This window comes from Electrona antarctica (genome assembly GCF_951216825.1).
Source record: "Electrona antarctica genome assembly, chromosome: 24".
Lineage (NCBI taxonomy): Eukaryota > Metazoa > Chordata > Actinopteri > Myctophiformes > Myctophidae > Electrona > Electrona antarctica.
The window spans coordinates 20,657,381-20,675,686 of NC_136803.1; the positions used below are offsets into that span (position 1 = coordinate 20,657,381).

At 42.8% G+C, this 18,306-nt stretch overlaps 1 protein-coding gene across 1 annotated transcript in view; it reads right to left on the reverse strand.

The window, feature by feature from the left end:
- Nucleotides 1-788: 788 nt before the first annotated feature.
- cdk15 (cyclin-dependent kinase 15) overlaps nt 789-18,306 on the reverse strand; it is an 82,410-nt gene continuing 64,892 nt past the window's right edge. The window contains exons 13-15 of the mRNA XM_079495623.1: nt 17,131-17,179; nt 6,926-7,068; nt 789-1,682 (exon numbers count right to left, since the gene is read on the reverse strand). Coding sequence (XP_079351749.1) covers nt 1,570-1,682; nt 6,926-7,068; nt 17,131-17,179 — 305 coding nt within the window. The 3' untranslated portion in view covers nt 789-1,569. The remainder of the gene's footprint in view (nt 1,683-6,925; nt 7,069-17,130; nt 17,180-18,306) is intronic.

Sequence of the window (18,306 nt, forward strand, 5' to 3'; positions counted from 1 at the left end):
GGTGTCACACAAAAGCATCAAAAGTAGCCAATCCGCGAGGCCCAAAGCGCGGCGCCAAGAGAAGCAGATCTGCTACTTTTGCTATTTTTGAATTTGAATCTTGGAAAGTAACAGCTTTGGACAGCTTTGTTCTTTGATTTTTCAAAAGTAGCAGACCTACAAGCTCGTAGCGCGCCACTCGGTGGCGCGCTATGAGCTTGTAGATCTGCTATTTTTCAATAGCTAAAGCATAACATAATGCTAACACCAAAAGGGGTTCCCGCCCAAAATGGGTTAAAACATGATTCATACATTTCTCCGATTTCCGCCCGACAGCACCGATACATATTGCACGCTCATAAAAAAAGGTGAAGTCGGATTTGATGAAGGCGAGCAATTATGTGTGAATCAGGAATCACAGAGTTCGAGCGGAACGGTTGAACTTCTGGTGTAGCATTGGCAAAAAAAAAGAAAAATACCACTGGAATACAACAAAACACAACGCTATAGCGTTGTTGAAGAGTACAGTGTTATTACAGAGAGGGGTCGTATAATGCACAGAGCGGAGGAGGTGATGATAAATGGCAGAGGAGGAACAGGCTTTTGGAAGGATTCAAAAGGAGGGCTGAGAAGTCCTACAAGTATGTCCGTTTTTTTATCGCCCACAGCTGCTGTAAGCAGATGTTAAAAACGCTTGTTCCAAGTCAGCGGGGAATGATAACGCTTCTATAAAACTCACATGCAATTTAGCCGTGTCGTTTATTCCAGCGCAAGTGAGAAGACTGAAAAACGGTCCCACACACAATGGCCCTCGCTTGCAATTTAGAAACGTGTGCGGTGGGAAAATCGAAGGTCTAATGTAACACTCTGCTGTGTCTAACGTCGTCAACTTTCAACTATTCAGGCATGAAAAAGGACTTGTAGAAAACCTGTCTTAAGACTAAACATCTTTGAATTCCCTAGTTTCTATGAGACTACTAGAGCCTTGGTTAGAAATGAATAGGGAGTCATCCTGGGAGGACTTATCCCATCCCTCAGCAAAACATTTGACATCACCTCCCTAAACGACCACTGAGATCCCTAATAGGATAAATACATTGGAATGAAGGTGTGGACACCGTCTCTTGTCTCTTCACAAGAATGTGTGATTTTATGATGTTGCATTCAAACTATAAATTATTATAGTTCCTTACGCTGTGATTTCCTGCGTCGGTTCTCAGGGTTTCGGTTCAAAACTCTATAGATCCATTTTGAAAAGCAGAAGCGAAACAAAAAATGACAACATTACAGATCTGAACTTCTGAACATGAGAACAGAAGTTCTGCTCCCAGACGGATCATCCGCGGACACGGTAATCCTGCACAGAACCAGAGCAAAAAAAAGATCAAACGCGCGAGAATGAGGAGCACGATCGTCTGGTATAGGTACTTCTTTTCCGAAACCTTTTGAAAAGTGTAGAGAATAATCCGCCGGGGCGAAATTCAGCAATCGACGCAGGATCTAATAATGAGAAAATCCAACCTTACGACCAAAACATTTCCCTGTGTCTGTTGGTTTCTGTTGGGTAGAGAGTGTTCCATCCAAGTTCCATCACCAGCATTTGGCCAGGGGCGTCGGCGGAGTTTTCACCCTCCGGCTGGGGCTGAATATGTCCCTCACCTCGGTCTCCAGCCGCACTCCTGGAACCTTGAAGACAGACACATCTGTAGAGGGGGACAGACCAAGGGACGTTGGTCAGAACAGGTCAGTGGCAGTGGTGGAAAAACTACTCAATACTGCAATATAGAAATACTCAAAGTAAAAGTGGGGAATTAAAAATTCAGTAAAAGTTAAAACAGTAAAAGTTTGGTATCAAAATATACTTAAAGTGCCAAAAGTCAAAGTACTCATTGTGCAGAATGTCCCATTTCACAAGTTCAAAATGTATAAGAAATCTTTTGAAAAAAGCCGATCTACGAGCTCACACTGTGCCTCATCGCCATGCATTGTGAGCTGTTAGATCTGCTATTTTCAAATGCCCGAAATATGGAGTGGTTAGTGTGTTTTGTAATGAAAATAAAAAAGTAACTATTAACTAAAGCTTTCAATTAATTGTAGTGGAGTAAAGGTACAATATTTTCCTCTGAGAAGTAGTTGACTAGAAGTAAAAGTACTGAAAATTGGAAATTCTTAAATAAAAGTACTTAGTTACTTTCCACCACTGATCAGCAGTACTCTCGTAACCACTGAGAGCGTGCAAATGGAACAAAACGGACGTGCGTACGCATCCCGTTCGGTTCCATTTGCACACACCCCTTTTCCACCAAAAGACCTTTGGTTCTAGAACTTTCACGGAATTGGCGGCCATTTTTTGGTTCCAGTTCCGAACCAACTTTTAACCCATTCTGGGCGGGAACCCCATTTGGTGTTAGCAATATGTTATGCTTTAGCTATTGAAAAATAGCAGATCTACAAGCTCATAGCGCGCCACCGAGTGGCGCGCTACGAGCTTGTAGATCTGCTATTTTTGAAAAATCGAAGAACCACTGACATAGAAACATAGCTTTTTCAGAAAACTGTCAGGATGTAGAAGACATTTTTAGAATCTGATCTCAGGTCAAAATGGGTTGAGGGTTCTGCACCTTCAATATTAGGCGGGGAAAAAAGAACCGGTCCGGTTCAACTCCGGTGGGAAAGGGGCCTCAGAGTTACAGAACCGTAAGGGTCCATTTGGCTCGGTGTGTCAATGGCGCTCAGGGCTCACGCACGTACATAATATAAAGTATAAACATAATGTAACAGGCAGCCTACGTGCACGTGGAGACATACAAACACACGTCTGCGGATACACACATTTCTGTATGCACGCATATTTGTGATCACACACACACACACACGCGCGCACACGCACGCACGCACGCACGCACACACACACACACACACACACACACACACACACACACACACACACACACACACACACACACACACACACACACACACACACACACACACACACACACACACACACACACACACACACACACACACACACACACACACACGATATGTGTAAACATGCATATATGTATAGTATTTTCTCCTTTAGAGTCTACATTTTAGGCCGAGAGTAGTGCAATGGGAGTCGAGGGCTTTAACCACCTCCCAGGGACCTACACTCCCCCCCCCCCCCCCTACACTCCCCCCCCCCCCCCACACACACACACACACCAAATAGTAGATATACTGTATGCTCTGATGAAGGCTCATAGCCGAAACGCGGAAGGGTTCCTTTTTGGTGTGTGCCAATAAAGAATTATTATTACATTTTTGGATGTGCTACCTTTTGAATTTGTTTTTAATTCCTATTTTTTGATGTATACTGAATTTGGGTTTAGCACTCCATGATGATGCGCAACCTCTTTTTGTCATTTAGCAGATATATAGAATAAACTCACAACGAGGTGCAAAGCAATGTGAGCTTGTAGATCTGCTTTTTTCCATCAAATGTTTGCCTGATATAAAAGTACATGCCCAGAACAGGGAAGCTAGAGCTTCACGTGGATAAACAGGTACACGTAGGCGAAAATAATTTCTTGGCAGACGTTAACGGGGTAGAATTCAGCACAGGGTGTCGATATGACTAATAGCTGCTCTCATTAAAACACTCTCCACCAGCAAAGGAGGGAAGGGGGTGGGGGGTGGGGGCGGCATCATTTAAAATAGCTAGACAGAAAATAATGGAGAATCTTCTTTCTCAGCCAATTTATTCGCTCCCTTTTCGGTTCTTTTTGTCTTGGTTTCTTGCGGTCGACTTCCAGCTGCTCTACTGATGATCTCTCTCTCTCCCTCTCTCTCTCATTTCTCTCTCTCTCTCTCTCTCTCTCTCTCTCTCTCTCTCTCTCTCTCATTTCTCTCTCTCTCTCTCTCTCTCTCTCTGTGTCTCTCAGTTTTTGCTTTCAAGGTCTGGCGGGCGTCTGCTTCGTTCCCTCCTTTCTGTGTCTCTGTTTCGTGTGCTCATTCTCAATTTTCTCGCTCTTCTTTGTCTGCCTCTCTCTCTCTCTCTCTCTCTCTCTCTCTCTCTCTCTCTCTCTCTCTCTCTCTCTCTCTCTCTCAGTCATACAGTGAATGTCATACTCATAACCCTTTCATTCCAAGGACCCCCGGTTTGATAACCCTATGCATTAGGCCAAGGAACTCCGTTTGAGACGAGTCTAAACTCGGGGGTGCCAATCTGCACTATAAAATCCTCAGTGTTAATGTAACCCTGAAAACACCATTGGGAGCTAAAATTTAAAAAAAAATCACACCCGTGTGAACCCCCCTCTCTGTCTCTCTCGCTCTCTCTCTCTCATTAGCAGGCAACATGCAGCACTATCTCTCTCTCTCCGTTTCTGGCACAACAGCGCCACTTTTGGTACTCATTGGTACTGGTCACATAGTCACACACAAACACGGACACGGACATTGCTGTTCGTTGGAGTGGTTGCACCACTCAAAAACACACGCACTCACACGCACACACACAGTTACTTTACAGATTTTTGCAGATTCAGATACTGCAGGGAAATACAAAACATGCATTAAGACAGTGACACATGTCATGATGACACATTATCGGTTGCCCAGCCTGACCGTTACCAGCTTAAACCACATCAAATGAATGCACACACATTAAATGCATTACTCACTACATTCCAATAAGGCGATGGTGAAATGGACCTGCACAATGAGAACTTGCTCTAGTTGTAAGTGTACTGCATGTTCCGATACCTACCTACTAGACATTTAGGGCTCCATTTTCGTCACCGCTAAACCCCTTATCCCTAAACTTCTTTGCCTTATTTTTTTTACTATTTTGAAAAACATTTTTGAATAGTTCAACTAACCAATCTACATTGACACGTTGTGAGCTTGTAGACTGGCCATTTAAGCACCCAATTTGAGTGCTTCTTCTACAGCTGAAGAAAGGCAAGTTGATTTGTACAAAAGCAACAGACGCCTGCACCTGCCATCAAACAAATTTCCGCACCTGCCCCCCCCAACAACAACAACAACAACATTGTTTTAAAATGTGCGGGAATGGCTGGTACTTTAAAACCCGCTTTCTTTTCTGCCAGCTGGCCCTGCGGTGGTACTACGGCTACACCCACGTTTCAAAGAGCAACAGCCAACCCACAGTCGTCACTCTACCGCCACATTACCCCCAAAACACTCATCATTAACCCGTTCTGGGCGGGAACCCCTTTTGGTGTTTTAACTAAGCATTATGTAATACTTTAGCTATTGAAAAATAGCAGATCTACAAGCTCGTAGCGCGCCACCGAGTGGCGCGCTACGAGCTTGTAGGTCTGCTATTTTTGAAAAATCGTGAAAATGCGGCACAAATCTTATAAAAGTAAAAGTAAAAGTAAAAGTGAAAATATATTCTTTCAGAATCCTTTTTTTTTATTTCGACGTCAGGCCTAAATTGGTTAAAAGAACATGGTTGTATTCCCCCACGCCACCCCCCCCCCCCATCCGTCCGTCCGTCCGTCCGTCCGTCCGTCCATCCTTGGGGAGAAGGGTGGGCTGTCTGTGTTTGGCAGCACACTCTCCGACAGCAGTGAAATGTAACCAAACGGACCCGTGAGAGTTTAAATGAACGCTCAGGATTTGACAGTGTAGCTATAGACAGGCAGCCGGCCTTCAAAACCTAAACCTAAGGTACCCATCATGTGTGTGCGTGTGTGCGCGTGCGTGCGTGCGTGCGTGTGTGTGTGTGTGTGTGTGAGCGTTAGTCTTAGTGAAGCGGCATAGCAGAGCTGCTGGATATGGCGGATATGTTGAAAGAGCCCATCTGTGCGGCCCGGCGGGGGGTCCGTGTCTTTAATCAGACCCTCGCAGTGCACACGGCGACAAAGAAAAACACACGCACGTCACACACGCACACACACACACACACACACACACACACACACACACACACACACACACACACACACACACACACACACACACACACACACACACACACACACACACACACACACACACACACACACACACACACACACAGTACCTTGTAGTCAAACCTGTCGACGATACGTGCACAATGTGTTATGTGTGGGTGTCAGTGTTGAAAGATACAAAAAAATAATAATGTATCCAGGCAGCATTTTTAATTCTCCCACTGCTGTGTGTGTGTTTGTTAACCACTTTAAATCCTTTAGTCAACTGGAACCGAGTTGTCTCTGTATTTGGGACACTTCTTTCCCTTTTTGTCTACAACAAATGTCTTTGTCGAAGATAGCCGATCTACAAGCTTGTACATCTGCCAATTTGTGTATAGACCCAGGATGCTGGGGTTCAAGTGGTTAAACAAACGGACAACGCTTGGACCTAAGAGGTATCGATCAGGTTCATGGACCTGATGACGACAGAAGAACTCTTTAGGTCGAAACGTTGTTCCTTTATTTTGGACTGAAGCAGATTCTAAAAAAGCCTTCTAAATCCTGACCTAAGTTTTCTGAAAAACTTCAAATATTTATATAGCAGCATCAATTTCTTGTCATTTTTGAATACTGTACATACTGTACAGAACCCCAAGAGGGGTTCCCGTCCAGAAGGGTTAGAACACCTAAAGGGGTTCCCGCCCAGAATGGGTTAAACGTTGTTTGTTTAATAAACATTCACTCAGTGGTAGGCAGCATTAAAGATGGTGTGTGGAAAATGTTTTAGTTTTTTTTTTTTGTATCTTTGAACTTGACATTTTTTTATCCAGCAGCACCCGTGAAAATTCGATCAGATTGTGCATGAATTATTATCCTTGAACTGTGTGTGTGTGTGTGTGTGTGTGTGTGTGTGTGTGTGTGTGTGTGTGTGTCGACGTGCGTGTCTGCCCGACCGCGCGACGTGCGCGTACATGCTGTAAGACGGAGGAGAGAGAGACCATCATTATAACACAAAGTGAGTGTGCGCTGCGTACTGTCTCGGAGCTGCGTGACGGGCGGAGGCAGCGTGCTGAAGTAGGGATGGTTCAGGGCGTCCTGGGCGGAGATGCGGTCCTTGGGGATGGCCATTAACATGTGCTGGGCCAGGTCCTCCGTCTTGTAGGGGAGCTGAGACAGCCTGCGGGGAGAGAGAGGAGAGAAAACATTATCCCTGATCAGTCCACGATGTTTGCTACAGCTTCTCTCTCACACGCGCGAGCGCACACACTCGACGGGTACAAGGCCGGCTGCCTGTCTAGCATATACTGTCAAATCCTCAGCTTTCATTCTCACAGCGCGCACGCACGCGCACACACACACACACACACACACACACACGCGCACACACACACAGAATGCATACATAATGAATGCACACAACACAAACACACAGGTGTGAGGTGTCTGTGATCATCAGACATATGAAAAGACTAAAAACGAGACATCAATCCACATGTATCCAAAGCAGTGGTTCGCTCATTATCCAGTCTGTCTGTCTGTCTCCTTGCTCTACCACAACAATATTGCCAATTTTATCAGCTCAATATTTAATTACCGTACATGTATGTCTGTGTGTGTGTGTGTGTGTGTGAGAGAGAGTGTGCGTACGTGTACGTGTACATGTACGTGTGTGTGTGTGTATGTGTGTGTGTACTTTCATAATTCTATTCTTGCGAGGACCAGATGACATAAAGAGGAGAACGTGTAAACTGGTGGAGATTTCGTCGATCCTCACCAGTGTTGCCAGATTTCACGAATGAAATACCGTAAGCAACCAATATTTTTTTTTTGAACAACACACACCTTTATGAACCAACACAGATTTTGCATGGGGTCCCTGACTCCCTGCTACAAATTATTTTCAGTTGGGGGTTCATAAAGCAAGCCCCAAATAAGCAACTACACTTTAGAAACAAGCCCCCAAAAAACGCAACACGCCACCACCAATTTTTACAAGCAACTTTAGTTGAAAAAAAGCCCAAAGTTGCTTATAATAAGCAAACGTGGCAACACTGATCCTCACTGTGCGACTGTTAGGGAGGTCGGAGGTCATGATTTCAAGGTCAGACATGAGGAGGAACCGAATTGAGTATATAGGCTTTCTTGGCTTAAAATCCTCTTAGCAGACATTCTATCGAACTGTGCTTTCCTCAGTTTCCTGTAAACTGTTAATAAAGTATTCAATTAATCAGTCAAACAACCGTGGCGGCCAATGGAAATCAACAGAGGATCCTCACATGTATAGTAATACTATCGTGTCTGTGCGCGCGCGCGTGTGATTGTGTGTGTGTGTGTGTGTGTGTGTGTGTGATTGTGTGTGTGTGTGTGTGTTTGTATGCGTGCGCACACGTGTTTTTCTCTATATAGCTGTCCGTCCGTGCATTTGGAGAAAGAGAGCCTTTGGTCTCACCAGGGGGCCCGTTTAATTAAATCTACGGACAGGCAGAAAAAAAATAAGAAAAAGGAGGAAAAAAAGATGTAGCGAGAGAGAGAGAGAGAGAGAGAGAGAGAGAGAGAGCGGAGAAGAGCGGGAGAGAGAGAGAGAGAGAGAGAGAGAGAGAGAGAGCGGAGCGGAGAAGAGCGGGAGAGAGAGAGAGAGAGAGAGAGAGAGAGAGAGAAATGGGTTTTTTGGGGGTGTAGTAGGGTGGGATGAGGCGGTGGGTCTCTCCCATTCATCGGCTTTGAATAGACTTCCATTGAAGATTCGACCCAAACTCAACCATGCCCGCCCAATATCACTACTATACCCCCTTCACTGTCACTCTTCTTGTTTCTGCCTTCTCTCTCTCTCTCTCTCTCTCTCTCTCTCTCTCTCTCTCATGTATGGAAATGTTTGGAATGACTTTGATGACCACAAGAATTCTCTCTCTCTCCCTCTCTCTGTCTCTCTCTCAGATAATTTCTCCCCCCATGCGTTTCTTTTGCGTCGCCATCGTTTTTTCAGTGGTGGAAAAAGTACTCACATTTTTTACTTAAGTAAAAGTATCAATATTGCAGCAAGTAAAAGTCCGGAATTCAAAATGGACTTGAGTAAAAGTTCAAAAATGTTCACATCAAAATGTACTTAAAGGACAACTTTAGTTTTTTTCAACCAAGGTTCATGTTTTAGGTTGTTATTAGAGAAAGTAAAAGGTGAGTGTAATTTTTTTTTCATTTGCTGCTTTCCTTAGTTTTAGGGATTTATTTTTGACAGGGGGGGCGGGGGCATTCGAGCATGGGGCTAAATATGTATTTCTTTACAATCTTAACATGTTATAGCGATTTATTTTTTTATTCTTTACTATAGTCCTACTAGACCCCAAGAAATTACATCTGGCCCACAAAAGATCACGGGATCTACTGAATGTGTCAAACTGACATATTGAGCCTATGACACAGTGTGGCTTCCCCCCAGTAGGCTACCTTCACGTTCAGTAGATCCTGTGATCTTTTGTGGCCAGATGGTCTAGTAGGACTATAGTAAATAATAAAATAATAAATCTCTATAAAATGTTGTAAAAAGAAATACATATTTAGCCCCATGTTCAAATGCCCCCGCCTCCCTGTCAAAAATAGCTAAAATCCCTAAAACGAAAGCAGCAAATGAAAAACATCATCTTTTACTTTCTCTCATAACAACCTAAAACATGAACCTTGGTTGAAAAAAAACTAAAGTTGTCCTTTAAAGTACCAAATGTAAAAGTACTCATTATGCAGAATGTTCCATTTTGAGTATTCAAATGTATAAACATCTCTTGAAGATAGAAGATGCGTCGCGTTGATGAGCTTGTAGATCATCTATTTTCAAATGGCCAAAATATATATGTGGTTAAGGTATGTTTTGATAATAATCAAAAGCTACAAACTAAGTAACTAGTAAGTAACGTGACTAGTAACTAACGTTTTCAAATAATTGTAGTGGAGTAAAAAGTACAATACTTGCCTCTGAGATGTTAGTGGAGTAGAAGTAAAATTATTGAAAATTGGTAAAATACCTCAAAATTGTGCTTAAAGGGGAAAACCACCCATTTTCAACATTTTACTATGTCATTAATATACCTTAGAGCTGTTGTGTGGTAATAATAAAAAAGTCCCCCCATTTTGTGTTTCCTAGAACTGTAATTATGGAAAAAATCATTAACATGGTGAAACACATCTTGATGACATCATCAAGATGTGTTTCACCATGTTAATGATTTTTTTCAGACCTTTTTTCAGACCTCTAGTTCTAGGAAACACAGAATGGGGGAACTTTTTTATTATTTCCACACAACAGCTCTAAGGTACATTAATGACATAGTAAAATGTTGAAAATGAGTGGAATGCCCCTTTAAGTACAGTAGTTGAGTAAATGTACTTAAATTACTCACCACTGCGCTTTCTTGGCATTGGCAGAGGACACGTCCGATGGGCGAGGTATACGTGCGTGCCAGTTTAAACTACTAACGTCGTGCTTTTTCCACAAAGACCCGAGGCAAGAGAAAACAAAACGTTGTTTAAGCTTGATCTCCGTCCGACCGACCACCATCGAGTGCATTTCAATCAATGCGTTTGAAACGTTTCCAAAAAAACATAAAAGACTAAAAACAAAAACAGTTAGGCTTTTCCAATCGAGAGATGGGGGAAAAAAAACCTTGGAAAGCTTTAAGCCCCGATGGTCGGCCGATACCTCATCGTGTACCAAGTTACCGACGAGGCCGATCTACGAGTCCGCAACGAGAGTTGAGTCAAACAGAGTCAGGGTGCTGCTATTGTGCATGTTGGCTCACTGGAAACTATCTGCTCCACCAGTGGGTCTCAAAGTGTCCTTGAGTGGGTTCCAAATAGCCCCGTACGAGTGTGTAACTCTGAGAGTGTACAAATGGAACCGAAAGGGTCCATTTGGTTCCATTTGTTCACTCTCAGAGTTATGGGTGCATGTCCTTGAAATTAAAAAAAAAGTTTGAGATCCACTGCACACTAAATGGAACAGAGCATTAATTAGTATCATCGGTAACACCTGTGAAGGAAGTAGGGAAGCAGCCCGGAAGCAAGGAAGCTTACACAAGGAAAAGTCATGGTCACGTGACTGGGCTGACACTCTCGGTGGCAAATCTCGCAGCGGAAGTTCGATGAAATACATAGCAGTGGATGGAGCCGGCTGGACCAGCTCATGAACAAACACTATTTATAATACAATGAGACCTTTCGATGTGTACACTGTGTAATTTTATAGAGGAATCTAAAGAGCACAAACTAGTTTCTGACGTGCCAAGTATCACAGGACTCCACCGTTTCCTGTCTGGCAAGCAAATCTTGCGATACTCAAGAGACAGAAACGATACTTGCCACTGTTTAGATGCCTCAATAACATGATGTACTGTGGAACTCGAAAAGCAAGTTATTGGAAAACAACCAGTGATATGTCCTCTTTTAAATTCCTGACCCGATTATATGACAAAGGTCTCAATGTTTCATAAATAGTGTTTGTTAATGAGCTGGTCCAGTCGGCTCCATTCACTGCCCTGCATTTCATCCAACTTCCGCTGCGAGATTTGCCACCGAGAGCGCCATGGCACAGCCCAGTCACGTGACCATGACTTTTCCTCCTGTAAGCTTCCTTGCCCGGAAGTAGGAAGAGTTGAGAAAACCCTTGGAAGGAACTCCTGGCTATTGCAAAGCTTGGACGAGAACGTCGGCTAAACGCCTGAAAATGTACCGCTCCGCTGCAAGTAAAATTTCTTTTTCTTTTACTATACTGGAGTATTTCCAATTTTTTATTTAATTGTACTCCACTAAGTCTCAGAGGCAAATATTGTACTCCACTACAATTATTTGAAAACTTTAGTGAAAAGTGATTATTTTATTTTTTATTATTATCACAAAGCTGTACATTAACCACTCACACCTTCGCATCTAGCATACAACATTGATGCATGCTAGATGTATGAAAGGGTGTGATACATCTTGCCCCAATGCATTTCCAATGGAAGTCACATGGTTTGACACAACATTTGTGTTGTATGGCTTTCGGCTGCGTGATTTCTTTCTACGTACGCTTTAAGACATAGACCCAGCCCTTGGTGACGCCCCGCGCGGCCCGCCTGCCTCTGATTGGCCGCGAACCCTCTTATTGGCTAGCTATGCTGTGGTGTCAGAAGAAGAGTAGAGGAAGTAGGGAGAGAAGTAGGGAGAAGCTTAGCGATAATAATATTAAAACGTTAGCGATTTAGCGATAATAATATTAAAACGCCAACATGTATCTGTCGCCGTCCCCGATAAAATTAATTTGTCACTATTGTTGATCTTCAGCACTGATTGATGTAATGTGTTGAGTCTTTATGACAAAGTCAACAGTATCCATAGGAAAGCACGCTAGAGATGTCAACATAAACATTATTGTACTGCGCCGCCATCTCTGACTGTTTCTGACATTGACAACAACGAGCTCTGGCCAATCAGACGCGCGGGGCGTCACCAAGGGCGGGTCTATGTCTTAAAGCGTACGTAGAAAGAAATCACGCCTTTCGGCTGTGTTTCGACTGCCCCCCTCCCCCTCATACAACACAAATGTTGTGTCAAACCATGTGACTCCCATTGGAAATGCATTGTGAGCTTGCATCAGTCAATAAGTCTCATACAACAAGTATACATCAATCTGTTGCGAAGGTGTGAGTCAGGCCTAAGTCCTAAATGTGCGATTTGTGAGAGCCGCCCCACACACTAGTGCCGATTCCTAAACAATCAACACAATATGTAAAATGATCGTTCGTTCGTTCGTTTGTGTAGAGCTACACAGGCAATTTGGACATCAGCCAAGAAATGCTATCATCATCCAGTTCAATTAGTCCGCTGACTCCATGGGGTGATTTGAAGGTTGGGAATTCACTGATGATGTGTTCAACAGTCTGTGGTTTTCCGCATTCGCAGAGATCAGTGGCAGACACTCCAATCATATGCAGACAGACAGACAGACAGACAGACAGACAGACAGACAGACAGACAGACAGACAGACAGACAGACAGACAGACAGACAGACAGACAGACAGACAGACAGACAGACAGACAGACAGACAGTATTACAGACTATTACAGATGTTATGGAAGATGCTTCAGAACATTGTTAGTTTGACCACCTCAAATGCTCTAAAATAATAACCGAAAATAGACGATCTACATGCTCTCAATGCGTCGTGCATTGAGAGCATGTAGATCGTCTATTTTCGCTGTGCAACATGCCTCCAAAGAAGACATGATGATGGATTCATAAATACTGAAATCAGTCGTGGCGACTGAGAACTTTAATCCATGAGTACATTTTGAATACCAACCTTTTTACCCTTACAGAATATGTCTACACTGTGGTAAGGTATTGATACTGAAATAAATACTTTAGTAAAAAAAAAGAAACATGCGAGTACTTTGTCAATCCCCCCCCCCCCCCCCCACGGCGTGTATACTGCTACAAGACTGGAGCAGTGTTAGGTCAGATGTCAGTGTGTTACTAAGAGAGAGAGAGAGAGAGAGAGAGAGAGAGAGAGAGAGAGAGAGAGGGGAGGGGGTTCACCCAGCTTGTCAGACAAAGAGTCTTCTGTGCGTACAGACGCTTCCTGACTACCTACCTCTCAGTCTTCTCTCCGGTGGTGGAAAAAAGTAACTAATTATATTTACTCAAGTATATACTGTACTTTAAGCACAATTCTGAGGTGCTTTTACTTTACTTGAGCAGTGTCCATTTTTCCCAATACTTTATACTTCTTTTATAGCTCATTTCGAAAAGGTTGGTACATTTAAACAAAAATAACAAAATGTACTTTTACTAAAGTCAAATGTACTGTAAAGTGCTTCTTCTACCACTGGTTTTTCTTTTTCTCTCTCCTACCTCACACACGCACACGCACACGCACACACACACACACACACACACACACACACACACACACACACACACACACACACACACACACACACACACACACACACACACACACACACACACACACAGCCTGCTGTGCAGCGCTGCACACATAGTATTGATGCAGTCGCAGGTTAAACAATCTGAAGTACAGTCCAACAGTAGTCGGAGCACCACAAACATCTGTTAAACATCTGCATTAGCCTACTTAATTTACAATAAGTCAACAATTAGAAAATGTAGAAGAATATACTAGCAGTGGTTCCCAAACTTTTCAAGTCGAGACCCAAGCGAGAGGTTAGACGTTTGCCCGAGACCCATAGACTAGTGAAAATAGCAGATATACAAGCGCACAACGCCTTCCGTTTTGGCTACTGTAGAATGCGGTCTCACTTGGAAAAGAGTTATTTTTTAATTATTTTAATCTCACTGTGACTTCCTGGATAAATAGAGTTTAAATGTGGTATATTTGCTTTGCGGGTTAAATGTGCTTTGCAAATAAAAGTGAGTTGACTTCTACCTTTCTTAGTTGGAAGTTTTACATGGTCGTTTTACGTACGTGGGCCAAGTACCTGCTGTGTAACTTCAAAGGTACAGTACACTACACGCACATGAATGATATCAAATAAAAACAAATATAGCCTATATATTATTATTATTTCTGGAAATCTTTCTTGCAGATGTGTGCTTTTTTTGTCCTTAAAGGAGCACTTCACCACTTTTCAACCTATCTTCATATAATTGGTCCTCACTAATGATGATGAAAATGGCACAATTTCTTTCTACTCGGTCTGCATTCCATATACAGTGTGTGATTTATCTTGCTTGTTTGAAAGTATAGTAGCTCTGGATAAGAGCGTCTGCTAAGAGACTAAGAGAAACTGTATTTTTATATTGCGCTAGGGCATTAAGCAACTAGTCGACTAGTTTCTTAGTCGACTAGTAAATCCACTAGTCGACCTTGTTGGTACTAGTTGACTAGTTGACAAGAAAAAAAGTATATATATATATTTCCCCCCCCCCCCCCGATTTTGTAGGCCTCAAGATCAGGTAGATTATAGTTATAGTCACCATGTACACAGTTTTTCAATGTACAAATATTTATTTCAACAAAAAGAAAAAAGAAAAAAATAAGTTTATTTTTTTAATTTATTTTATTTTTTACATAATAGGTAGTTAAACAACTAGTCGACTAGTCGACTCTAGTCGACTAGTAAACTAGGCAACTAGTCAACTAGTAAAAATGACTAGAAGTGAATGCCCTATATTGCGGTATCGGTATACATTTAAGTAAAAATATTCCTTCCACCGCTGAAAGAATTGCAGAAGCCCGTTTTAATACCAAAGCAGCGGCAGGGTTGATTTATGTTATCTCTCAGCTGATGTTTTCCACTTCGGAGGTTGTTTAAGTGTCTGGCAGCGCGGGCCAAAGCACAGCTCGGCTCGTTCAAATATTCACAGACCACATGCAAATATGACTTAACCCAGGTGTATATGGGTCTCTGGCCAAACGTCTTACATCGGCACTTTCCATCGGGGGGGGGGGGGGGGGGGGGGGGGGGGGGGAGTGTTGATGAACGCCAAAGAAATGCCGGACACAAACTAGAGAGCAAATAAGCAGTTATTAAACCACTTTCTGAAAGGCTGCGTAAGTAATATGGTCAATATAATGCACATACTCTGTGGTAAATGTAAATGGACAAAATGTTAAAGAAATGGACCGCTAAACTCTGAGCATGCACAAAATGGAGCCAAATGGAACCGTATGGGTCCATTTGGTTCCATTTTTACACTCTCAAGAGTTAAATTGACACTCTGTACATTACTGGGCATAAGATGCATGTCTTGCTACATTAACCAATTTCGCTTTCCGCCCCTTTTGGAAAAACTAAATACAGTTTCAATGTGACATGGGAGACTGAGGGTTGTGCATAAAACACAAACTGGTCTCTAATGTGTTCGCTGATTTGATTTGCAGGGACTGTGGTTGAGGAATGCCAACTCCTTTGCGTGTGTTCCCATGGATCCAATGTTGGTATTATTAAGTCACAAGCTGTTAATACGTTTCATTGGTTCAATATTTCGTAAAACCCTCAGACAGACCCGACCACTTTCAGTTAAAACTATTTTGGGCGGGAACCCCTTTTGGTGTTTTAAACATTATGTTATAATTTAGCTATTGAAAAATAGCAGATCTACAAGCTCGTAGCGCGCCACCGAGTGGCGCGCTACGAGCTTGTAGGTCTGCTATTTTTGAAAAATCGTGAAAATATTTATTTCAGAAAACTGGAGGATTTAGAAGATTTTTTTTTAATTTTGAAAAAATAGCAAGAGCTAGCAAAACGCATCGTACCGTGACACGTTGTGATCTTGTAGTTGGGCTATTTTTGCTACTTTTGTGCGACGCTCTAGAATGACAAAGTAGGACGTTCATTTACAAAAAAATAGAAAATAAAGTTGAAATATGGATGGAGATAATACAAGGTTTCTGCCTGACGGCAACGATTATAACGTTATTTTTTTTATTTTTTTTGTGACTTTCGCCTTTATTTTATATTTTTTTATGGAGGGACAGACAGTAGGCTGACAGGAAATGAGGAGGGAGATGGGGGGATGACATACAGTAAAGGCCGTCGGGATCGGGAGTCGAACCTGCGGCACACTGCCAGACTGGATTACCAGCCAAGGTGCCTGGACCGCTGAGCCACGGCCCAGATTATAACGTTCTTTGGCACAAATCGACAGTCAGGGTGCTCGGGTGGCGCAGTGGTAAAGTGCCCACCACCGCGGAGGTTGTGGGTTCGAATCCACCGTGATGCACGTTTGGGCTTTGTCGTGCGTCTACAGTAGTAACACTACTAGCCCATGGGAAGCCGGGTGGGGAGTGTGATTTGTCACGGCACGTAACCCTACGGGCTGGGAGGCGGCAACTGTGGGACGAAGGCTCTAGTCTACGTCCTCCCGGTGGGAGCTCCTCACTGCTATGGTGAGTCAGTGGGATACGACAGCAGTGACAATACACAGAAATGTGTATGGGGAGGAATCGATTGGCATTAACCCATTCAGGTCTGACGTCGACATTTAAAAAAAAAAGTTTTCTAAATCATGACAATTTTCGGAAAGATTTGAGGCACATTTTAACGATTTTTCAAAAATAGCAGACCTACAAGTTCGTAGCGCGCCACTCGGTGGCGCGCTATGAGCTTGTAGATCTGCTATTTTTCAATAGCTAAATTACAACATAATGTTTAAAACACCAAAAGGGGTTCCCGCCCAAAATAGGTGACTAAATTGGGAAGAAAAAGGGGTTAAAAAGCAGGCCTCACCTTTTCCAAACGGTTCTGAACTGCTGTGCTTCACAGGGATGGAACCATTCTGTAAAAAGAGAGAAACGATGTTGATTTTGACAGCAAATGTATAAGTATTATAATTTCATTTAGTTTTAGTCATAGTCTTTTGAATAAAATTTCATTTTATTTTACTCATCTGAGGCCTTTTAGTCTAGTCTGAAATTGTCAATATATTTAGTCTTAGTTTTAGCCGTCATTGCTTAGTTTTAATATAGTCAGTGACAAAATGCAGTCGACGGACATTCTTCGTCATGGTTTTAGTCGACGAACTGAACACTTAACTAGCTGGACAGAGAGAGCGAATTAAACACATGCAGCAGCATGGTTTCAAAAGCACTATGTCTGCAGGAAAACATTTTATATTTGAAAACCTGGAGTCTGGAACAATACTTATTGGGGTAACAAACACCACACACTATAGATCGTCGCTGTCGGGCAGAAACCTCCTATCTCCATATTTTAACTTATTGTGTTTCTTTTGTAAATTTTCTAAATCCTCCAGTTTTCTGAAATAAATATTTTCACGATTTTTCAAAAATAGCAGACCTACAAGCTCGTAGCGCGCCACTCGGTGGCGCGCTACGAGCTTGTAGAGCTGCTATTTTTCAATAGCTAAATTATAACAATGTTTAAAACACCAAAAGGGGTTCCCACCCAGAATGGGTTAATGCCCCTATACTTGATCATACTACAGCGTCACTCAAAAGCATCAAAAGCAGCAGATTCCACAAGCTCGAGTCGCAACGCGAAGCGTTTTGTGCTTGTCCATCTGCTGCTTTTGCCGTTTGTTTTTTTATTTGAATCCTGAAAAGTAACAGTTTTTGAACGTATGGACCCCCCCCCCCCCCCCCCCCCCCCCCCCCCCCCCCCCCCCCCCCCCCGCCCGACAGAGACGATATGAATAATAGCTAAATAACAGAAGATCCAAATTGGCCAAAGTGTGTCTTGTAAAAAATACAGAAATGTGAGTTCCCCACAGACCCTTTAAAATAGTTTTATAACTAATATTAAATCTTGTGCTGCCATCAGCCGTTTTATTGCGAGTCAAGGTCATTACCCACAGGCAGCGATGTGAGTAACCAGCAGCACAAATGTATGAATAATTCAGACGCACATTCTGACGTGCCTGACTATTAATTGGTCAGATGTGTG